A 25776-nucleotide genomic window follows, 5' to 3' on the forward strand; every position below is an offset into this window, starting at 1 on the left:
TTGCTTTGAAAGTGGGACCACCCGCCCCTGGGTTATACCTTCCTTTACTTCAGTGTCTGACGCCCAACTGATCAGGGGAGATAGATTGAATTGCCTCTCCTCAGCTGTTTTCCTTGCTTTCCGAGCAAGTTTCTTTCAAGTGCGCTTGCGCATGTAGTGGGTGCTCAGCGAACTGGTAGGAATGGCGGTAGTAATCCACCACTGGTGATGTCAAATGTGTTGAAAACAAAATATATCGATCAGAAGCCTAATGATTATCTAGGCCCTCCTGGCCATGCTTCCCTGATCACTCTATGTACACAAACAACCAGACAAATCCAAAACAGAGGTGGGGAATGATGCCCCCTTTATGACTTGTGGACTTCAACACCCAGAATTCCTGAGCCAGTCTGTCATCAAAGGGCCAGCGTTCGCCACTCCTACCCTGAAAGGATGATGTTTCCCCATGATCGTCAATGGACAAAGCCACTCTACCTTTGGAGGCTTCAGTGCCCAGTGGATTTTCGAACATGCTGGTTGAAAGTTGGTTCCAAGCATCCTTCACAGCTGACTTGGAAACAATCCTGTTATTCAGGCTCTGCTGAGGCCGGAAGTTATTCCGTAGGTATTCCACAGATTTGACATGATCTTGTTGTTCCGTGGTAAATATGGAATAGAAAGCTTCCAGCTGAAAGCCACAAACAAGATAAGGGGAAAGGAGGAGGAGGAGGAGGAGAGGGGAGAGGAAAAAAAGACATTAATTAGAAAAACAATGTGGTGAAATGTGGGCAGCTGATAATAACACAAAATGGCAGGAAGTCCTGATGCCAAGACTGATAAATCAAACAGGAAAACGTCTGCCCACTGAAATCCCTGCCAGCAGCCTTATCTAGCCTCATTGCGATTCTGCCAGGCAGCCGAGAACACACTAGTAAGTTAATGTCAAAGAGAGTCAAAGAAAATATTATTTCCTAGCCTCTCCTCAGAATAGTGGCATCTATCTATCTATCTATCATCTATCTATCTATCTATCTATCTATCTATCTATCTATCTATCTATCTATCATCTATCTATCTATCTATCTATCTATCTATCTATCTATCTATCTATCATCTATCTATATTTGTGTTGTATTTCTGCTGATAAATAAATAAAGGGAGGCCAGTATAGATCTATTTCAAGCTATTTAGCTCTCATCAGCTAGCCATACCCTTACTTAACACAAATACATATATATATTTATATATATATATTTACGTGTTGTATTTTTGTTTCACTATTACTTTGCCAAAGTGGGATACACAGTCATTCCAGAGTAACATCAATCACAGCTCAGGGTATGGACACTCCCTATTTTTTACAGTAGATCCCATACCTAGGGTATTGCAAGCTATTCATATTGTAAAAAAAAAACCAAGGTAGCTTAAGTTTAAATCAGCATTTGTCAACCTTGGCAACTTTAAGAAGTGTGGACTTCAATGCCCCAGATTTCTCCAGTCAGCATGGAGTTGATGTCCACATATTTTAAAGTTCCCAAGGTTGAGAAATGCGCTCTAAATGACAAAAATGTGCAAAAAAAAAAAAGGCTGGGAAAGATATCTACCTGCCTAAGTTTTGTCAGAAGCAGAAGCCACAGCTGGAGTAAAAATAGAACTTTTGTCTATCGAGTTTCTCTTATTTTCAGGCAGGAGTGTTTAACATTTTCTGGAATGAAGGCCACGGTCCAAAAACTAGTAAGTAGGCTGCATTTTAGAAAAATTGGCACTTCAAAGGCGTGTTCAGATTGGCACACTCCACTTTGTAAAATACTTTCTATAAAAATGCTGACATTTCGGCTGCAGTCACAGAAATAGAAATGTTTTGTAAAAATATCATTTCTAAAATGAGAACAAGCCTAACAGTCAGAGGACAACCAAAGTATGCCATCCTATTTCACAAGGGATAAAAAACCTTGTCTCCCTTTCTTCCAGTTTTTTTCTTGCTTTCTTAAACAGTATTTCTCCTTTGGATAATGTTCTTGCAAAGCAAGAATCCCAAATGACTTTACCATAACTTAAATACCTTGGTAATGTAGATATATTCTAGCTAGAACACAGCCTAGGAGATAATCCAACCCCATCCTTATAAGGATTTAATTCAAATTATCATTTAAGGAATTGGATTCAAAATATCATTTAAAGAGACCTTCAGTGTGATAGTCAAAGGGTAGAGAACCTTTTGTTCAACCGACAAAAGGCAAAATGACATTATAGATATATTTTTATAGCAAAGATACGCAATCTTAGGCACAGGTAGCCTACAAAAGCCAGCACATAGACCCAGGAGCATGATTTTTTTTTAACTTTTAAAGCTGCACAAGGAAACAATTAAAGAAATAACAATATTCATATTAGAGATACTGTATGTCATTAATTTACACTAAATTTAATTTTGAGCACACTATTGCGCACACATACATACATATACACAGAGAAAACTTGGCAAGTTTAATTATTTGCTATCAATGTTCTACCATCTCTCTAAAGTTTCCTTGAGTTGATTTAGCAAGTGTTGCTAGAGAGATCCGCTAGGCTACATGTGATGTGTGAACTTTTCAACACATTAGTGACACTGTTATAATGTCAAGCATTTGGGGGCACTTAAAAAGCCAATGTCATCCAGTGGTTAAGGTGCTGGATTATGAGCAGAGACCCAAATTCTTGTTCTCTCTTATGCAAGGGGGTCAGCAGGGTAACTCTCTCTCTGCCCTATCTAGAAATTGGGAAATTGAAAAATACCCATTTACTGACCCACACTAGATCAGTGTGGTACATTATGGGCCATATCCTTCAATTAAAACCTTCAACTTGCAGTAGATTGATTTAACCTGCCAGCAATAATAATAATACTATTAGAATAACATAAAGGCATCCCACAGCTGTTCACTTCTAAGAGTAATCCAAAGAACATTTCATATAATATTTGAACTATAATCCTGCTGGTGACACAGTAGTTAGAATGCAGTATTGCAGGCTAACTCTGCCCATTGCTAAGAATTTGATCCTGACTGGCTCAAAACTGATTTAGCTTCCATCCTTCCGAGGTTGCTAAAATGAGGACCCAGATTGTTGGGGGCAATATGTTGACTCTGCAAACTGCTCTGCAAACTAGAGAATGCTGAAAAGCACTGTGGGGTGGTATATAAGTCTAAGTGCTATTGCTGTAATTGTGAACTCCAGGAGGAAACAGTGAAATATGTGGATTTGATTTAATCTACTGTTTGATCTCACTGATAGAGAAAACAGGAAAGAACAATAGTGAAGAAAGACATATGCATTAGGTGTGCCCTCTTGATTGAGAACTAGTGGGATGAGTGACAGCTTGATGCTTTGAATTGCTTCTATCGTGTGGGTTACTAAATATTTATACTCATTCATTTATGTAAATTGGTGACTTTTCCATGCGCAGTTAATGTCTTCCAAGAGGTCTTTGTTGCAATTAAATGCATTTACACCAGTAATTAAAAGAGGCAGAACAAGTGACAATGATTTTTTTTTGAAAACAAAGAATTTTAAAGCCATTGCCTATTTAATTGTTAAACAGTTAAATGTTCTCTGCATTGGAACTGCTCTCATTGAAATTATCGGTTGTTGCCTTGCACTATTTTGTGTGTTCTCTAGTAAGACTTCCTATGACACCCTTGTAAGGATCTGTATGCCCTTTTTAGACCCATCACGATGCAAGTTTCATGGTATTCTAAAAATAGACAAAGACATTATATTAGCAAAAAAAGCATTACTTTCTCTGTGCAATTATTTCAAATTTATCAAATCTGTGTCTGTATATGCCTAAAATGACTTAGCACAATTTTCAAGCAGAAATGTGAAGATGGGAAAAGAATGAATAATTCTGTGTAAATATTTATACCGTGGTTTAAATATATCTGAACAGAATAGTAATAGCTAAGATCATTTAAAAGGAAATAAGATGTCGCATTCTATTATCTTCTTGTGTGGAGTGGCTGATGTTGAGCTTCAGAGAACAATAAAACAAAATCAGATTGCTTCCTTTTCTATCAAGAATATATTTTGTTGTTGTCATTTTTGGCGGGATGCAGGAAGATCTTTTCCACTCTCCCAAGAAAAAGAGATGAAATCCTGTTACAGCATATTTTATTTATTTTATCTATTTGTATCTCACCTTTATTGTTTTTTAGAAATAACTGAAAGTGGTGAACATATCCAAGACACCTTCCTTGTCCTATTTTCTATCCAACAACAACCCTGTGAAGCGAGTTGGGTGGAGAGAGAGTGACTGGCCCAAGGTCACCCAGCTGGCTTCATGGCTAAGGTGGGACTAGAACTCATGGTCTCCTGCTTCCTAGCCTAGTGCCTGAACTACTAGATCTTTACAATCCAGCACACTCCAGATGTGTGGAACTTCAGTTTCTAAAATCTTGGTGGCCATGTTGGGTAAGAGGGGCTTACCCCTGTAACATATCTATGGGGGGGATGGGTTACCATATTTTTTGGAGTATAAGACCCACCTTTTTCCCTCAAAAAAGAGGCTGAATATCTGGGTGCATCTTATACACTGAATACAGCATTCTTTTGCCTCCATAAATCCTGCCCCTTCATCAAAATGGCCGTGCATAGCCTTTAGGAGGCTTTCAGAGTGATCCTGAGGGCTGGGGATGGCAGAAATGAGCGGAAAAAGGGCCATTTTATGGTTGTTTTGGGGGCCCCCACCCCATAGGAGCACTCTACAAGCCTCCTAAAGACTATTCATGCCCCCTTTAAAAAAAGAAACAGGTCCGTTTTCGCAAAAAATGGGCCGTTTTTGGGAGGTCTGCAGAGTGCAAAAACTTTTTTAAAAAATTTGTTCCTTCAAAATCTTGGTGCGTCTTATACTCCAAAAAAATACAGGTAAGTTAAAAAGAAAAAACACCACTAAGAAAATAATGAATCGGGCAAACTGTTTATGATCTCAACCTACCTGTCGATAAGAAATGGGGACAGGCATTCGGAAAACAATCCATTCCACAATTTCGCTACATGGAGGTGTAGTCAGTGACCCTGCATACCGGTAGTAACTTCCCAAAGATGCTGGCAGGAGATCCCTTAACACAAAAGGATCCAAGAAGGTCTCTTTTTCTGTAAAACAAATTTTTTTAAAAAACACAATGTTTTAAAAGACAAAGCAATAGACATTGCAAGAGTGATCCATATCTATTTTATGAGCATCAATTTTCTGCGAGCATGTAGTCCTCAACATACAACCATTTGTTTCATGACCATTCAAAGTTAGAATGGCACTGAAAAAAGTGAATTCTGACTATTTTTCACACGACCTTTGCTGCATCCCCATGGTCACAGAATTATCTTTTGCGACCTTCTGACACGCAATGTCAACGGGGAAGTCAGATTCACTTAACAATCGTACTATTAACAACTGCAGTGATTCACCTTAGCAACTTTGGCAAGAAAGGTTGTGAAACGGGGCAAAACTCACTTAACAAATGTCATGCATAGCACCACAAATGTTGGGCTGAATTGTCATCATGAGTCAAGGACTACCTGTAGATCTTTAAGTTTATACAGCGACAGCATCCCTCGTTAACTGCAATCTTTATCTTTTCTTGGTCTTATGAAGTCAGCATATCAAAAATATCTTGAATGAACCTTCCCTTAACAGCCTAGAACAGGGGTGTCCAAACTTGAGAACTTTAAGACTTGTGGACTTCAATTCCCAGAATTCCCCAGCCAGCCACAAGTCTTAAAGTTCTCAAGTTTGGACACCCCTGGCCTAGAACAATTTGCACTGACATAACTTTATTTTTAAACTTACAGGCCTCTCCATCCAATAAAGTGGCTAATGAACAATCCAGTGTTATATATATATAAGGAATAGAAGTTTCACTTGTCATCCAAGAAGCTTCTTCAGCTGAATGGATGAGAAGTGAAAAGTCTTCAAAGAAAAACAAGAAAGTCCAGTTGCCTCTTGAAAACGCACCTTTGGGACAACCTTGACCTGGTGACTGAGAACATCCATAGACATATAAGACACAGATAATACTGTATTTTTTTTTTAGTAAAACCCAATGGTTGCTAGAATGAGCACAGACCTGTACTCCATGATACCACTGCCATTCCCACTAACAGAAATTCAGAGCTAATGTTAGCATATTTGCAATACATTCAACTTGCAAAGCAAGTTACAATGATAAATTGATTCAACAACAGAAGTAAGACTCAAAGAGCATATCCAAAAATCCATACTGAGGCGGTATTCAGATCAAGTCTCTCTCTCTCTCTCCAATACAGGTCAAATCTTTCATCAACTAGACTAACCGTTAAAACTTGTCACAAATATGATTTATATTATTCAAACCAGAGAAGAGCTATTAGTTCAGCCGTGGAATAGTCTGTCGGGTATGCATCGCATGTCAATGGTCCAAGCCAATGGCATATTTCAAGAGCATATAATTAGTGTAATATATATTCTGTTTTAACAAATTCTAATACAGTATACTTACTTAGCAATATTACTCTTCTGTTGCAAGTATGCAATTTCAGGCAAAGCATCTGAAATGTGACAGGTATCAACAAGCCCTTAAAAACTGTTGATGCCCGCATACATAAATCTTTCGGCAAATCTGTCAGTGGATTTTCAAATATTGTTTACAGCCAGAAAAAAAAGTAGGAACTGCTATAATATTTGAATAGTATGTGGTCCATAAAACTACCCAACACTTCCTTTGAAAACAAATGTGTTATGCTGACTTTCCCTAATTGTGACAAAGAATACACCAGCCTGTTTGAATTACAAAGCAAATTAAAGTTTTTAAAAATCCATTATAAGTGTGCTTTGTCCTAATTCATCTGGAGTAACCAGTAAGGAGAAGGACAGTAAGCTCTTGGGGGTGGAATCAGCTTGGAGAATAGGTTCTTGGTAAGGCCACACTTAGAATACTGCATCCATTATATGTCTGGCTTGGAAATGAACCTGTATTTTTCTGCCAACACTTTGCTTGTCAGAAGCTGGTTGGGAAGGCTGTAAATGGCAAATACACCACCCTGGGATGCTGCAACCATGGCAAATACATGTTAGAGTTTTGAAAATAAACATTCTCCAAACCATTCTAATATGTAGAATATCAGGCTGGGTTCCATTCACATTGCAGTAATACAAAGTCAGTACAAAGATGGAGTCGACTCGATTATTGCGACTGATCATGCTCTCCATGGTGGAGTGCCTAGCCAAACCTGATCTCCAAACAGTGAAGCAGAGTGGGACTTGGTCAATAGTTCCATGAGAAACCATCAGGACATGGATCAGGAAGTCCATGTCAGGGGCAAATAAACAGGACCAATGCAATACAATAGCAGAGTTGGAAGGGACCTTGGAGGTCTTCTAGTCCAACCCCCTGCCTAGGCAGGAAACCCTATACCGTTTCAGACAAATGGCTATCCAACATCTTCTTAAAGACTTCCAGTGTTGGGGCATTCACAACTCCTGGAGGCAAGCTGTTCCACTGATTAATTGTTCAAATTGTCAGGAAGGTTCTCCTCAGTTTTAAGTTGCTTCCCTCCTTGATTAGTTTCCACCCATTGTTTCTTGTTCTACGCTCAGGTGCTTTGGAAAATAGTTTGACTCCCTCTTCGTTGTGTCAACCGCTGAGATATTGGAACACTGCTATCATGTTTCCCCTAGTCCTTCTTTCTATTAAACTAGACATACTCAGTTCCTGCAACCATTCTTCATATGTTTTAGCCTCCAGTCCCCTAATCACCTTTGTTGCTCTTCTCTGCACTCTTTCTAGAGTCTCCACATCTTTTCTATATCGTGGCGACCAAAACTGAATGCAGTATTCCAAGTGTGGCATTACCATTCATAAGGTTGCAGCATAAGTGATTTATTGAAGCATATCCACAAGAATCTAAACGTTATCATTAAATTGGCCTAGAAAAGGGTCATTTAAAGGAATTCAAGGAGAGCGGGGCTGGACTTGGATCTTTGGTGGTAATGCAAGGACACTAAACTGATGGCATGTTTAACTCCACCCTCCTGCTCTGCCTCCTCTTCTACAATCCTCAGGCTTCCCTCTAGAAAGCTGGGGGGGAAAACCAATGGGACTGTGAATCATTTTTGCATTGCTGCCAAAAATACACTACCAATATGAACATGTCAAAGGAAACCAAGCTTGGCCAGAGGATGTATTTTTCTTCCCTGTTTTTTAGGAGAGGGAGGTGGATGCTGAAGAAAAGTGAGTAATTTTTATTCACTGTGATGATGAAATTTATGACTGGTTCTGAATTATTTCTGTTTAATAGAATTTATTTTATCCGCTGTATCCCACCCTCATAATTATTGAAATAAAAGTAGGTTAAAAACAATTTAGTGGGTCAACAGAAAGAGATCAATGTCTTTAAATGTATAAAACCATGAAACCCATTTCCCCAGTAATGTATTGCACTCCATTTGGAATTAATTGCTTTTCAATCTTATTCTCTTCTCCTTCTCTTGTATACAGATATGGACTAAAAAAATACACAATTTCCTTTTTACATAAAGGCTTTTTTCTGACAAACCTCTACTTTCCGTTTCTAAAATTTACATTTTAGAGAAATAAAACAAAAATTAGAGAGAACAAGCCACTGGCATAGACAGACATCTTTGGTTCTTTTGCAATTATCCCCTGCAGTTCTGATGATTAACTGGCCAAATTCTACACTATTGCCATAAAAAAAGGTAACAGCAAGGTTCTTATTAAGTGCTTTATACAAAGAATCCGTCCCAACAACGAACTTCCTCCATACTGTGCAGGCTGATTTCCCTTGTGCTGCTGCCTTATCTATATCTTTTTAATATTATTATTGAGACATTTGGTAAATTTGTATGGATAAGGAGCAATAACATAATCTGTTTTGACCTTCGATGCCATCTAATTTTCAGTCTGATATATTCCTAACCAGAAGGGAGGGGGGAAAGGAGTACGGTCTTTGTGAATACAGGAAACATAATTCAAAGCATATGTTCGTTCAGTGCTTTTAGGAATTTCTTGGCAAAAGATTTGACAGTAACCTCTATTACGGGCTTTAAAAAGAATTAAGACTAATACCGGGAGAACAGGTCTACACCCATGTTATTAAGCACGACGACAACTAAAACCACAACTGTTGCATTAAGAAGGAGAATAATTTGGATTGCTACGTGCCTGGTGATTTGGTTGGAATAGTGTATGTTAAGAATGTGATATATCTTTTCATCAGGTTTTCACGCTGTGGCTTTGATTTAAAAAAAAAAAACCTTCAGACCTTTCCAAGTATAAGTAATGCAGGTAGTTCAGCTAAAAACACTGTGCTTCCCCCGTGGCTCACAGCACTTCACACCTTTAAATTTCTCCCCCCCCCACCCACTCCACCGCTTCTATACAGAGAGGCACTCGACTATGCTTAGCCAATGTGTGAAATGCAGCACAAGTGCTTTTCATCCTTCATTTCATTTTCCAAATAAGCTGCTAATTGGGAGACTTACAAATCTTGCCAAAACTCAGATCATAAAAGGAGAGGATAAAACCAGAAACGTGCAGTTGGCATATGTCTGAATATAATCCTGGCTACGAGGCAGAGAGTAAACAATCCAAAATGGCCAACGTGAGAAATTGTTACCTACTGGGCATGAAAATTGAGGGCAGCTGTCATATCTCCTCTGGGCTCTTGCTGGGCCACAGATGAAGCATCCTTCAGAGAAGGCATGGCAGCTGCCACGCATGGAATGCCATGTTGCAGTGGTTGGGCTATCTGAACGTTCCTCAGTGCTGCCGTCTAAATTATTGAAATGTTCCTCCTGGTCCCTTTCCCGCTCACTGCACACCTCAGCATTGTCTTTAGCCCAATGCAGGGAGCTGTTATGCTTCTTTCTGGGGCAGTAACTCAGGGCCATATTCGATTGTTTGTTACGGAGAGGCTTCCCCGCAATCACAATGACTTCTCCACAAGTCATGAGCATGTCAATATTTTTGTTGGCATCAACTTGATAAAGAACCTATTGTGGTTAAAGAACCTGCTGTGTATCATGAAAAGAAGTAAAGTAGGGGTTTAAAGGTTTGCCTAAAACTGGGAAGTCCAAGATAATAGCAGATTTACTTATTTATTTAGCATATGACATACCATACATAGGCTTGCAATGACATTTCCCCAAGATTAAAAAGAACACTATAAAAGATGAACGTGTCAGGGTTCTAAACAGCATCCGAAAATAAATCAGAGTCCGAGACAAAAGTTTCCTCCAAGTTCCAATTTACTAAGAGAGCCATGTTGGCACATCTGGGAAAACCCAAATCTGAAAGCTTCCAGGGTTTCCCCACCCAGTTGAAAGTTCAAGATCTTGCCCCCACACCCACAAGCCCATCACATGGTCCAATCTTCCACTGCCATGCTGGCAGTTCCACCCATCCAATTCTGGTCAGATGTAGAGACAAAGGATGACCTTGAGTTTCTGAGAAGAGTGTTATTATGGCTACAATCACCCAACTCCATATAATCCCCCCTCCCATTTTCCCACAATAGAAAATGAAAAGTAGAAAGTGTGGCAGGACCAATGTCCAAAAGAAAAGATGGCTTGCAGGCCTGAACAGATCTATATTCAGATATCAATGTCTAGGTCCTCTAACCATTGAAGAACAACATCGGCTCTCAAAATGCATGGCAAGGAAAATAATAGCAGAGTTAATGTTCCTTAGTTACAGATAGTCCTAGACTTACAACCATTCATTTAGTGACAGTTCAAAGTTACAATGGCTTGACAACCAGCATGTATTTATCATGGATGCAGAGTTCTGGGGTCATGTTATCACCATTTGCAACCTTCCCAACTCGCTTCCAAGAAGTAAAATCAACGGTGGAAGCCAAATTTGTGATCAATGCACAATTCGCTTAAAAACTGCAATGATTGCTCAACAACCATAGCAAAAAAGATTGTAAAATTGGACTTGATTCACTTAACAACCTCCTTGCTTAGCAATGGAACTGCTGGTCCCAACTGTGGTTGCAACTTGAGGACTATCTGTACTTACTTAGAACTTCTACTGTTCATATTAAAGAGTTGCTTCCAGGTCAACCTTGGCTCCAGTCCCCAATTTAGATCTGTGATCAATCATAAAACATCCTCCTTTGTGTTCCTCTTCTCAGAAATAAAATTTCAACTTGATGTTCTTGGACACGGGTGTCAAACTTGTGACGTCATGCTGCCATCATGTGAAATATTGCTATGGTTTTTTGCCTTTGCAGAGCTGCGTGGGCATGGCATGCATGTGATGCATCTGGCCCGCGGTCCTCCAGTTTGACACCCCTGTTCTTGGGGCTTATTTGGCTCTATCTATTCTTGAAGCATGCTTTTCTTGTGACATATGCAACTTTGTGCATAATAAACAATGGCCCAATCAATTGCAGTCTGGGCAGTACAATCTCCAAGGCCACTCCCACCCAACACTGACAGGGCAAGTCACTAGAACAGGGGACTCCAAACTTGGTAACTTCAAGGCTTGTGAACTTGAAGCCCACAAGTCTTAAAGTGGCCAAGTTTGGAAACCCCCTGCAGTAGAATATAAGCTGAGAGCAAACCCCAGTCCTTTCTAGCACTGATGATATTACCTAGTTTGGGTAATGAAACGTCTGCATAAATACAACTAAGCTCAGAGAGCACCAAGGAACACTCCATTTTGTGCACGTTGGGACATGAGCGAAGATGTTCCTCGGCTGTTTTCAGGGCTAACCATCTGGACAGCAGGGAAGGCAAACTTAGCTGGGGAATAAGGAAGAGATTGCAAACTGGAAGTTGGAAATTGTTGCCTACAGCCTGTGGAGGACCCATTCTTGATTTACACCACCTGCAGTAGCTGACAGATGCAACAAGACTGCCTTAAATTGTGCAAGCTTAGTAGCTATGAATTTTCTATCTACAGATTAACAGTATTATCTTTAGAAATAAATTATTTCAGTTCAAATGATGGGTAATATAATATCTGATCTCTGTTTTAGGAGCTTTTTCCTGAGGGTTGCTGGTTGACAGCTCTACAGTGAGAAATAAATCTGTGTGTCATCAAAAACACACAAGCCAACAAAAATGGTTCTATGGAACTTCCCTAAGGCATATTCCGTAAGGCTGTATTCAAATATGTTATCCTCATTAACTTCTTGTAACATTTTGTTTGCATGGGTTCCATATGTTCTAAAAGAAAAATTAGAATCATGCAGGAGTATTTTTAAATGCTGGTCCAATACATTATGTAAAGTACAATTCAAATATGCATTACGGTTCTCTGAGAGGGAATCTCAACTTCTGTTTCCAAGGATTTTTTTCCTGTACCATATGCTGGCAGTATTATATTTTAATAATTAATTGTTCATCAAAGAAAAGATGAGCAGGAATGCTAAATTCAAAGTTATTCAAATTGCGAAAATGAATAATGCAAGATTTTTATATTAAATACACACTGAGCTTCGTAGTCGACATCTCATCCAGCTCTGCCCGCCTTCCATTTTTAAACACTGTGAACTAAAATATGAATTACCAACCAAGGGAAACATATTTAGACAAAGGAGAGCTTTATTAGAATGCAAACTCAAAGATTCCTCTGATGATTAAATGTTGGTTATCAATTAGGTGCAATATATTGCATGTGCCTGCGAAGCCACAGTCAATTGCAGACAATGAAACAGAGAAGAAAGTGTAGCTTCTTTGACAGAATTAAATCTCATTTCTGCATGTATGCTCAAATTCTTGATAGACTCTTCTAAACAGACTTCATTGGCTAAGTAATGCAAAATAAACCTTTCAGCAGAATATGTAATGTTACTAAATTTGTAGGAGGAGAGCCATGTTAGACTACTGTGGTGAAAAATCAAGAGCGTGGCAGCATGTTGTCTGATTAACAAATTTTATTAAATGTCACAGCTTTCACGAGCTTACTTCAGATCCACAGGTTTTTTTTTTTTATCATTCATAGATTGTGGTACATTCGTATTTAAGTATAAATGTTATATATGAGGGTGAGTGAGCAGTTTGTACCTTCCTCTGAATATTTAGCTAAAATTCAGCATCAAATGTGCTGTTTTGGAGCAGTATGATTTTTTAAAAACTCTGTATATAAAATAAGGCACAAAATAGATAGGAAAATAGAAGGGTAAATTATATTTAAAATTTTGGCAAAGGTCAATGTAGTAACTTTATTCTTTAACATCCCTTCAAATTGCCTCCTGGAAGTGGTGAACCAAAAATATTGGCCTGGCCCACACTAATGATATTACCAGCTAGTCTTGGAGATATAAAAAAAAATGGAAAAGAAAGATACAAAGAGATTGTTAAAACTACTGTACATAGTGGGCAGTTGGGTGATTTTGGGCCAGTCATTCTCTTTCAGCCCAACTCACCTCAGAGAGGTGTTGTTGTGTGGAAAATAGGAGGAGGAAGGTCTATTGCAGGGGTGTCCAAACTTGAGAACTTTAAGACTTGTGGACTTCAATTCCCAGAATTCCCCAGCCAGCATGGCTGGCTGGGGAATTCTAGGAGTTGAAGTCCACAAGTCTTAAAGTTCCCAAGTTTGGACACCCCTGGTCTATTGGATATGTTCATCACCTTAAGTTGATACAGTAATAAAGGTGGGAAATAAATAAATAACTTGTACGATTTCTTGTTAATATGTTAAATTGTATCAAAACAAAGCAATCGTTATTGTACTTATAGACTAGCATATGGGAAGGAAGTACATCCATTAAGAACAATTACAAAAAGTAAAAAAAAACCTAAACATTTACAAATATTAGTATAAAACATATCGAAAGTGAGAACTTTAAAAAGGACGATTGGGAGCATTAGGCATTCTTGAAAGTTTTAAGTTCAAAGGGGTTATTGAAAATACGTTAGGTAAGTAAGATGTTTCATTGAATATTATTTTTTTTTAATCTTTGGTTGACAGCTACACATTTGGCTAAACTTCATTATCTGAGTTTATCGACTGAGACGGTGTTTCTTAAATTGTTCTCTTATCCTGGTTGAAATAAATGACTGGCCCTCAATTTTTCTACCTCTAACCTGGGTCCTTAGGAAGTCCCTTAGTTGTAGTACTACACCTATCTACGAGTAATTCAAGTGATTGCAAAGTCTCACAAGGCTTCTCATGAGATCTCAGGAACTGCAATCTAGGGTCAGAGCACTGGTCTGATCATCTCAGTAGTGTCTATAATTGGGCACAACTTTTTAGGGTTTGAGACAGGAGTCTTTCTTGATCTTGATTTGAGATACTGGGAATTGAAGTTGGACTGTTTTGCACATAAAAAAGGGACTCTAACACTCAGAATTTGTTTGGAACAGAAAAGTCCATTATCTGGAGCTGAGGCAACTTCATACATTCTCTTAATGTGGATAAAGAAACCTAGAAGCACAGGAGATTTAAAAAAAAGCCTTGAATGTCCCAATCCCATGCAAGTCTTTGGACTAGCACATTCATTCATTCTTACACACACACACACACACACACACACACACACACACACACACGTTGGCATGTGGAGGAGGGTCACAAGGCACATCCCTATCCAAATTTAATATTGTCCTCCAACAGCGAATTCTTCTTCGCTGTTAAAAAAAGATGTGTTTGTAGGTAGAATTGCTTGATGATTAATTTTCTATGAGTTCAAGATAAACAATTTGGGAAGTATTATTTATCAATGAGCATTATTTTTTCTATATTTCAGTACATTGATAGGTAAAGGTAAAGGTAAAGGTTCCCCTCGCATACATTTGCTAGTCATTGCTGACTCTAGGGGACGGTGCTCAGTTCCGTTTCAAAGCCGAAGACCCAGCGCTGTCTGAAGACGTCTCCGTGGTCATATGGTCGGCATGACTAAACGTCGAAGGTGCACAGAACGCTGCTACCTTCCCACCAAGGTGGCTCCTATTTTTCTACTTGCATTTTTACATGCTTTCGAACTGCTAGGTTGGCAGAAGCTGGGACAAGTAACGGGAGCTCACTCCGTTACACGGCGCTAGGGATTCGAACCACCAAACTGCTGACCTTTCTGATCGAGAAGCTCAGTGTCTTAGCCACTGAGCCACCTAGTACATTGATACTCCTTGACAAAATTGGTCAAGAGATAACTAGTGGAATATAGAGCTTTTTGTCTTCCCAGGCCACTAGTATATTGAAGTCACAAGTGGGTAATCTCTGTTTTTAAGTGACTGATGAAGATGGATTCTGGCCAGTTCCTTTGCATGGAAAGCCCAGATCAGGAAAACAATAACCACTGTTCTATTAACAATCTCAACGGGGATTGCTAAATAGCATAGGAACAAAGAAGCTGTTTGCCTTAATGCTCAAATAACAGTAAGTCAGCAATTGGCTACCTTAAGCATTTCATGCAACTTCCAAAAATCTTTCCAGTTCTGCTTAGCTTTTCTTTAAAAAAAAAAAGCTTCTGCTTATAAACCAAATTAGGAATATGATGAACATGGGTCCATTCCAGAATGCTCTAAAGGAACTGGGAAGCTTATTATCGCTTCCCAGTTCCATCCTGCATTTGTACTGAATTTTGAAAGCTGAGCAACTTATTTCTGGAGGAATGTTTGGCTGAACTATTAAAATAATCAGTAACTGACTTCTTACATTATGAAATGAATGCAATTGACTTAATACCCAAGATTTAACACTTGACAACGTTTTAGCTTTTAGCATCAAGGCTGACATTACAAAAACTTAACCCAAAAAAGAAAGGAAAATGTATTTAGTTAGGCTGTGGTCTTGATCAAAATATTTTACTTGGATTGTACTTGGACTATTAGGTAAGGATATTCCTTGAAGAAAGAGACATAACTAAGTCAGGACTCCCTACTTCATCCAAATATTCTTAACACAAGTAATGTTCAGGTTTCTGAAGCCTGGATCCTTCAGCTGTCTGGACTCATAATTCCAAACCAACATGGTTCAATACGGGCTGTTCGTTTGAGCTCCGCTTGGCAATTTGGCTGCAAATGTTTCATCACCATTCGAGGAGACATCGTCAGCGAGTTTTGGATTGTGTTCGTCTGTCAGAACACAGGTCTTTAAATACCTTTTCATGGTATGGTCCTCCAATACATCTGGAGGATACCAGGCTGAAGACAGGAATTGTAAAATATTATTCTAAATAAGCACAAAAAAATAACTGGAGAAATTTTGATCTTTGAAGGCTGCTTATGATTCTTTTCTTGATTTTGGTTGCAACATGAAAATTAGGAACATTCTCATGACATTTATTAAAAGTATAAATCTACATTGGGGCATGATGGCCCAGTGGTTAAAGATGCTGAGTTTGTCAGCTGGAGAGCTAACAGCCCAGTTTTGAGACCCGAGCTCCACACAATGGGTTGAGCTCCTATTACTTGCTCTAGCTTCTGCTCATCTATCAGTTCAAAAGCATGCACATGCAAGCAGATTAATAGATACTACTTCAGTGGGAAGGTAACAATGTTCCATACTCCTTTGGCATATAGCGATGCTGGCCACATGACCACAGAAATTGCTTTCAGACAATGCTGGTTCCCTTGGCCAACAAACAAAGATAAGTACCATGTCCTAGAATTGGACATGACTGACAGGGAAATCTTTATCTTTATATATCCATAGTACTCAAATCTAACCCTTTTTATGCATCTGGCATAATATCTGATTGAGGAAGCTAGCAAAAGTTTTCATGTCAGACCTTGGGGAAGCTGTTACCAGTTAAACTCCCTCAAATTGGAGAAGATGTGTTAAGGTTCTTGCTCTACAACATTTTCCTATTTACCATGTCTATAGTATTCCAGAGAAATATGCAATTATTCCTATTTCTCCATTCTCCAAAAATACAGTTGTCATGTGCGGTGCTTATCGTAATCTAGCAAAGCATGGATCTATTCTCTTGAATATTTTGAATTGGCCAGAAAGATTCCATCTCAGCAGAAAATCTTTTACAACACCCAAGCTGCTATTAATCTCCTTCAAGGGTAAAAAATAGATCAGGTAGTCTGGCATAAGCTCTATTCAAAGAGAAACAAGCAGTTCACACAATTAAAATGTCCTTTTTTTGTTTTGTGTTGTCCCCTCCCCTTGGGTTAGGAGAGATATAAAGATGCAGAAGCTTGACTTAAACATGCAACTGTGTGTTCACATTTTTGGAAGTGTGAAAGTCCAGGCCACACAGTGGTGATGGTGGGAAGAACTCTGGGTTCTGAGACGTACTTTCATCCACTCAACAACTGTGTCTGCAACAGCGAGGAGGTTAGAGAGTAGGAAGGCCTTATGGCTATTCTGATGTGCATCATTTGTACTTGGCCTTTGATACCAATGGCACTTAGACATATGTACTACTTCACAGTGTTTTACAGCCCTCTCTAAGCAGTTTACAGAGTCAGCATATTGCCCCCAACAATCCTCATTTTACCAACCTTGGAAGGATGGAAGGCTGAGTCAACCTTCAACCAGTTAGGATTGAACTGCTGGCAGTCAGCAGAATTAGCATGAAATACTGCATTCTAACCACTTTGCCACCACGGCTCTGATTCTTTTCCTTCTGGGTTCACCATCATCTTTTGCTGATTGTCCCATTTTCTTTTCCATTTTTATTCTCGTACATGGCCCTCCAGAGTCACCTGGAGTCTGGCAGCCTTATAAATATGCTAAATAAATAATTAACTGACACTACACAGTGATGCTAAACACTACCACTTAATTACATGAAGAGTATTTTTCCTTGAAATAATTATCTGTGAATTGGGAGATGAGGGTGGTTCTTAATGTTCACAGATAAGAATGGGAGAAGATGTAAAATAGCTACAGACGGCGTTTAATGCAATGCTTTTGAAGAATAACCTGAAAATTAGCTATTACTCCAAAGGGGTTATTTGTCTGGTGAATTTAACTCTTTTTGTTTTGTTTTCAAATTTAAAAAGGGCTTCTCTCTCACGTGCGCTCCCTACTTTTCCTTTCTTTCTTCTTCATCCATTATTACTCAGATTCCTTTTTGTTTTCTGCTGACTCATCAAGAAGGAAAATGTGTGTGAGTGTGCACTTGCATATTTCTATGTGTCAGAGTTGTTTGTGAAGGAGAGACAGAAAAGATGCAGGTGTGAGTTAGGCAGCCGTATAAAATGATATCATAACTATACACATTCATTTTAATTATTAGATATTAATTCAACATATTTTTCTTGTTTGTCGTCTGTTTGTGGAATTGCTTCTGGCAGAGTTGTGTGTGTATGTGGAGAGAGAGAGAGAGAGAGAGGGAGGGAGGGAGAGACAGAGAGGCATTTACACACAGGTGTTATGTGTGTATACAGAAAGAAAGAAACATGCGTGTATGTACAGCTGTATGTGTATGTCCACACAGAGAGATGCATGCATGTGGAGACAGAGAGATGTTTGTGTGTGTGTACATGCACACATTTATAGTGAGGAGCCTTCAAAATTGCTTTCATCTGGAGCTAGCAACCCTAAATAGGTAGGCTGAGCATTCAGTCTAATTTTTGTTGGAGTTTATAATATTCTTTCTGCATACTCACTTTTCTTTACAGTGGGGAGATTATTTTAAATTCTGGCTCATCATCTTTTTGCACTGAGTAGCATGACTATTTGTTAACTAACCCTCCTCTTTCCTACTACACCATTTTTAGGTTACTTCTCTCTTGTGATATTATACCAGTCCTCTTGACAACTTTTGCTTTTACTCTTTCATCCCATGTCAGTTCAAGATGTCTGCTTCTGCTAGAACTCAACCCCAAAATAAGATTAAAAGAAGAAAATTTCACTGAATTCAATAAAAATTGTTCTTAGTAAAGGTTTAGGATTTTAATAATAAAACACAGTACATTTTGACTGATATAATTCATTCCCTGTTCAGATTGCAACTGTGATTGGTAGCCCGAGGTTTCCCAGTAACATAATAATGAAAAATTAAGATTATGTGAACTGGTTGATTATAGTTGCAGATATTGTTCCCCCCACCAAAGCATGGAATACTTACAGATTAAGATCCCAGACAAAATCAATGTATAACCACCAAGAATTTGTGCACTCCATTTATTTTTCCTAATTACCAGAACTCTGGGCATTTTCAAAAACCACTGAAGCTTGCATTATTTTGAAGTGCCTCCATTAAAGTTTCTAACAGAAAATTAATAAGCATTACTGAAGTTCCATTAACCATTTTTTAAAAATGACCATAAAATTAAGGCAATAACTTCAGTCTAAATGGACCAAGTTATTATGCTAAATCTTGTCCTGTAAGTAAGGCTACTTGGCTTCTTGGTGGGCATTCGAAAGAACGGAAAAAAATGGTATTATCCACTTTCTATTTTTTTTTAAAGTTCTCATGAAGTTTAATTAATATGAAACTACAAATATGTGAAGACTGATGAAAACCAGTCCTTTTTTTAAAAAAAAGTATGACTAGCAAAAGAGAAATGCTGTACTTCAAAAATCTCATTCTAAACTACACTCACTCTCACATTGGTTGATTAGTTAAAAACATTAACTTAATGGTCCAGAATCTGGACTATTTCTTTCCTGAGCTCCATTAATGCGATAATAATGAGTTATAAACTATTAAGTGATCTGGCGCCAGACTTCTAAGGCTTTCCCCTTTCCAAGTTACATGATCTCAGCATGACTCCAATCAATTCTGGATCGGTGTCTTCTAACCTCAGGACATGCAACAGCTCAAGCTTGGGTGACCTCTAGAAGTTATATAAAAACTGGAACTTAACAGAGATAGATCTTGTAAAATGGGATTTGATCAAGGTTAACTGGCTATTTTAAAATGAACAATTTTTTACCTATTCCAGGCAGCTTGTAAATTGGATGAGGTGAGCTATAAATCAAACTAAATAATTGCACTGATGCAGTAAGTTTGCAGTAAGCTCAAAATATTTATGGCTCTTTTAATTCTCTCTTCCTTTTCTGCTGAAGTTCAATAGCTACGTTCAATATGGTACATTTCTAATTTTCACTGGAGTTTAATAAACATTTTCAAATTTGTTCTTAACACAGACCAATACACTGCCACTGGAAGGGATTGGCAATGGTTATTTCAGGTTGCAGGTTCTCTTCCTAACCACACTAGATATTGGGGTTTTGTAAAATTAGTATACAGATAATCCTTAAGTTACAACTGCAATGGAACCTGTCTGATTTTATTATCTTTTTCGGTGATTGTTATGTGAACACCATAGTTATTAAGCAAACCAATGGTTTGCTATTGGCATGATTTTGCCAAAAATCAGAAATGCTGGGTTTTAGCAAACAGCCATAAATGGGGTCAAAGCTTTAAATCCATTGTAAATATCCCCCAGGTAGGTTCCGAACTATGCTAAATGACCAGTCATAAATCAAGGATCATCCATATGGCTAAAGGACACTGAAATAATGCCACTATCAGAACATGAATTTGGAAATATGGCTTACTAAACTCAGTTGACATTCAAAGCAGGCATAATATGGACAGCAAATATACTACTATAGCACCTTGCTGTTTTGAGCAAACAATTCGGTTTTCTGCAAATATAAAGCTAGTAGCATTTATTCCTCAGTAGGGCTGAGGAATTTGTTTAGTATCTGCAGGATAAAATCGCTCAGATTCGGACAGCCTTGGACTCTGACTGGATAGATTCAGGTGAGTCGACGGGGATGAATCTTGTGGAAACTATCTGGGATGAGTTTGACCCTGTGACTCCCGAAGGCATGGATAGGATTATGGAGAGACTCAGTGCTGCCACTTGTGTGCTGGACCAGTATCCCTCTTGGTTAGTTTTGGCTTCCCGGGAGGTGACACGGGGCTGGCTCCAGGAGATTACCAACGCTTCATTGAGAGAGGGGTTCTTTCCCACCTTGAAGGAGGTGGTGGTGAGGCCCCTTCTTAAGAAGCCTTCCCTGGACCCAGCCTCTTTAGCCAACTATCGGCTGGTCTCCAACCTTCGCTTTGTAGTGAAGGTTGTTGAAAGTGTGTAGCACGTCAGCTTCCCCAGTACCTGGACGAAGCTGCCTATCTGGATCCGTTTCAGTCGGGTTTCAGGCTCGGGTACAGCATGGAGCCAGCATTGGTCGCGTTGGTTGATGATATCTGGCAGGCCCGGGACAGGGGTTGCTCCTCTGTACTGGTCCTATTAGACCTCTCGGCGGCTTTCAATACCATCAACCATGGTATCCTACGGCAACGACTTGGTGGGTTGGGAGTGGGGGGCAACGTTTTGCGGTGGTTCTCCTCCTACCTGTCGGATCAATCGCAGTTCGTGTTGACTGGAGGGCAGAGATCGACCCCGAGGCGCCACACTTGTGGGGTGCCCCAGGGGTCGGTTCTCTCACCCCTCCTGTTCAACATATACATGAAACAGCTGGGTGAGATCATCCGTGGTTTTGGGATACAGTATCATCAATATGCTGATGATACCCAACTTTTCATCTTTACCCCAAACCACCCAAACAATGCCCTCGACATGATGTTCCAATGCCTGGAGGCTGTGCGGATCTGGATGGGGACGAACAGGCTCAAGCTCAATCCCTCCAAGACTGAGTGGCTGTGGTTTCCGTCATCCTGATTTGTGCATCTTGTCCCATCTTTGATGATAGGGGGAGAAATTTTAGCCCCCTCAGAGAGGGCCCGCAATTTGGGAGTCCTCCTGGATATGAGGCTTAGTTTAGAACAACACCTGACAGCCGTGACCAGGGGGGCCTTTTACCAGGTTCGCCTGTACGCCAGTTGCGCCCCTTCCTGGATCGGGATGCCCTGTGCACAGCCACTCACGCCCTCGTCCTTTCTCGCCTGGACTACTGTAACACTCTCTATATGGGGCTGCCCTTGAAGAGCACCCGGAGGCTTCAGCTGATCCAGAATGCGGCCGTGCGGGTTGTCATGGGGGTACCTAAGTGCTCCCATGTTACACCCCTTTTAGGCGGCCTGCACTGGTTGCCGGTTGTTTTCCGGGTGCGATTCAAGGTACTAATTATGATCTTTAAAGCGCTCCATGGCTTAGGCCCAGGGTACTTGCGAGACCACCTACTGCCACCGGTAGCCTCCCACCATCCGGTACTATCCCACAGAGTTGGCCTCCTCCGGGTGCTGTCGGCCAAGCAGTGTCGGCTAGCGACCCCCAGGGGGAGAGCCTTCTCTGTGGGAGCGCCTTTCCTTTGGAATGAGCTGCCCACGGAGCTTCGCATAATTCCCGACCTCCGGTCCTTCCGACGCGCCCTAAAAAGTTGGCTTTTCCAGCAAGCTGGCCTGGCCTGAATAAAATAAATTATTAATTTTAATTGTTAATTTTAATCTAATTTCTAAATCTTATTGTTAATGTCTATTGGGTTTTTGGGGTATTCTATTTAATCTTTCTTTTACCTTTTGTAATATATGTTTTTATGTTGTACGCCGCCCTGAGTCCTTTGGGAGAAGGGCGGCATATGAGTCCAATAAACCTAACCTAACCTAACCTAGCCTAACCTAACCTAACCTAAATTCTTCCAGGACCCAACGTAAATACATTTCAAATAGTAAAGTTCTAATTTTACAATAGTCATCTATGTATCAGCCCTGCAGCAATATCACTAAGCCTATCCACTTAAAAGTCCAAGTGGTTTGAAAGCTAAAAGAGGAGAACTTACTTATGAAACATTATTGCTATCATCAAGACTTTTCTTCTTTCAGCACTTCAACTGACTAGTAGACCCTCCTCCTCTTGTGTTTTTTTTAATCATGTAACTGTGCATATTTATCTACCCGAATGCGTATTTGGATTTTATAAATCCTTTGTCTCTAACTCTGTGGGATAAATCTGGAATTCAACGACTGAAAATGCTGGCAAGTAATGTTTGGCTACTTCCTTCTCGTTCTGTCATTAATCCAGGAATGGGAGGCGGTGGGAGGAATTTAAGCAGGTCTATCAGAACTATCTGTCAAAGATGCTGCATTTGCAGGATTTCTCCATGGACATGTAACTTCCAAGGTTCTTTCCAACACAAAGATTCAACAATTCGATGAAGTGTGAAAACATATATTGCATATTCTGCAATTGCATTTCTTATCCAAATACTGCCACAGACTAAAAAAGTTTGCATTCCTTTTTAACATCACACAAATACCCCCTTATTAATGGGTAGCACATATATACTACTTTGAGGCTTTAAAAAGGTATATCTTTATTATGGAAAAATAGAAATGGGGCAAGTTATTTAAAAGAGGATAATATTAGAAATAGAGGAGACCATTTTGTAACGATGTCAAGTCTTTAGTTGGTTATTTGAGAAGTGGTCAGATTCCAGAGATACGTAGGTGCATAAGACATAGAGTGTAGATCAGGGTTGTCAGTTGATTTCATTGAGGGCCACATCAAGGTGTGTTTGATCTCGGGATCGGGGGAGCATGGGGACGTGACCAGCTCGATGTCACTCATGTCGCGGATGCCTGTGGTATTCTGAACACTCTGCCAGTGAAAACAAAGCTCAGGAAAGCCGTGCAAGGCCCTCCTGAGTTCCGTTTTCACTGGCTGGTTGTTTCCAGGACAGCCCCATGGGCCAGATCTAAGCACCCAATGGGTCAGATCTAGCCTGTGAGCCTTGAATTTGATACCCCTGGTGTAGATGATTCATCTAGGCTAGACTGAAGGTTATCCTCAGACAAATAGCGGCTAGTGCCACCCAAAGATTCTTAGGACCTCAGAGGAAATTGCTAATCTGGTGGTTCAACAGAATGGGATGAAGTTATGAAAACTAAAAATTGATTTTGGGGACTCCTGTAAAGCTGCAGTGCTATCTTTTTAAATGTATCAATATTATGTTTGAAATATAAGGGGCTGAATTCATTTTTGCAACATTTTTTCATTTATTTTTAAAGACTTCCCCTTCAAAACTTTTGAAGACAAGCAGCCTTATTGAACACTGCTTTCTCAGAAGGAAGATCAGAAAGTTGAACCAAGCATCATGAGACATTGTAGTAATAGTAATTTAAAGGTAGGGCTTATCCCAGATACTCTGAACAGTAAAATAGCTTGTTAAGAATGGAATGGCTGGTATTTCCTTTTATATGGAGGGGGAAATGATATTTGGTCTAATACAGACAACAGCTATGTTATTTGCTGTCAAAGAAAAACCAGAACTGTCCGATATTTTCAGTTTGTCTGATCTAATCCTTTTCCATGCTCAGAATTTGCGCCCAGAGAAATCCCAGCTTATAGAGCACAGCCCTTAAAACAAGGCAAAGTCTGATCTGAAGGGAGATTATTAGGGATATGCAGTAAAATTGTATTTTATTTATATCTATTTTCTATTTTAAAGGAACGTCGTGGCTCGGTGGCTAAGAAGCTGAGCTTGTAGATTAGAAAGGTCGGCAGTTCGGCAGTTCGAATCCCTAGCACCACGTAATGGAGTGGGGCTCCTGTTGCTTGTCCCAGCTTCTGCCAACCTAGCAGTTCGAAAGCATGTAAAAAGGCAAGTAGAAAAATAGAGACCACCTTTGGTGGGAAGGTAACATCATTCCGTGTGCCTTCGGAGTTTAGTCATGCCGGCCACATGACCACAGAGATGTCTTTGGACAATGCTGGCTCTTTGGCTCTGAAACGGAGATGAGCACCTCCCTCTAGAGTCAGGAATGACTAGCACATATGTACGAGGGGAACCTTTACCTTTATTGCATTTTAAATGTATCTCATTTATGCAAACCGTTATGAAAGCTTTATTCTGTTCTGTGGTTGACAAGAACCAGTATCAAAGTCCTGCAGGAATTCACAACTTCTGCTAATTTGAGGACCACAAAGGTTTTTATGAGTCATGTGGAGAATCAAATTCCAAAAATGTGTGAGGCCAGGATTTGACTCTTTGGGAGTGTATGTGGAGTTTTTAAGAGGAGCAAATTGGGTGATTTAAGTCTTATGGCAAGCATTCTTCTTCTTAAAAACATCTTAACATTCCAAACTGTTTAAATTTCATCCATGCTGGGAGTCACAAGAATAGATGACAGTGAGGCCCCTGGAAGTCCAGGAAATACTCAAAGCTGGTTCACACATATCAAACTGAGAGTGTTGCTTTCTATTCAACACAGTAATGCCATGGGAAGATCTGAAAACACATCTCACACTGGAAATCCACACTGATGCATTTTGTGCTTCATCGTTTGTTTCTAATTTGCTTATAAATCTGAGACATTCAAAGTGGCACTCATATAAGTGCAACAGATACAGAATGTAGAACCCATAACACACGAGAAGCAAGCATGACAAACGTGAAGGAATGCCATACAGTACAAGAAATTCCAAAATCAATGACTGTTGGGGCCACAGTAATTACACAGGGATAAATGGCATGCAATTCCAAACACTCGCCTAACATAGGAAAACTCAGGGGAAAAAACTTTTAAGCATTACTTTCTACTTCAGTTCTAATGTTCCTCATATTGTCTGTTTTTGTTCACATAAGCGCCTAGTCTAATTCTTGGAAAATTAAACTTAATGCAACATTGGAATGCTAAGAAATGGATCCCTAGAGAAGAAGAAAAAAGAAACTTTTCCAGTTACAGTTAATTCTGCATTGATCTTTTTATGTTGACATATCTCTATCATCATTAAGCTGGTGACAGTGTGAAGGACACAATTATTTATGTTCCATCAAATTAGTCAGTAATTCAAGTCCCTGACGAAATCTCCAGCCAAAATAGCTCTCACTCCTGCAGAATGTGATTCTAACATTATCAATCTTTCTTATCTAAAAGGGCACAGCAAAGTGAGAGAACTTTGACAAAAATGAGATCGTCATAAGACTGCCATCT

The 25776-nt window shown here is 39.6% G+C and overlaps 1 protein-coding gene across 6 annotated transcripts in view; it reads right to left on the reverse strand.

Annotated features, from left to right (window-relative positions):
- Positions 1-25776, reverse strand: part of PTPRG (protein tyrosine phosphatase receptor type G) — a 772027-nt gene that overhangs the window by 138354 nt on the left and 607897 nt on the right. For all 6 annotated transcript variants that reach the window (XM_081935636.1, XM_081935635.1, XM_081935639.1 and 3 more), the window contains 2 exons: positions 4955-5112; positions 475-667 (listed from right to left, as the gene is read on the reverse strand). In XM_081935636.1, the coding sequence (XP_081791762.1) occupies positions 475-667; positions 4955-5112 (351 nt within the window). The remainder of the gene's footprint in view (positions 1-474; positions 668-4954; positions 5113-25776) is intronic.

This window comes from Natrix helvetica (assembly GCF_964273705.1).
Source record: "Natrix helvetica genome assembly, chromosome: 1".
Taxonomy (NCBI): Eukaryota; Metazoa; Chordata; class Lepidosauria; order Squamata; family Natricidae; genus Natrix; species Natrix helvetica.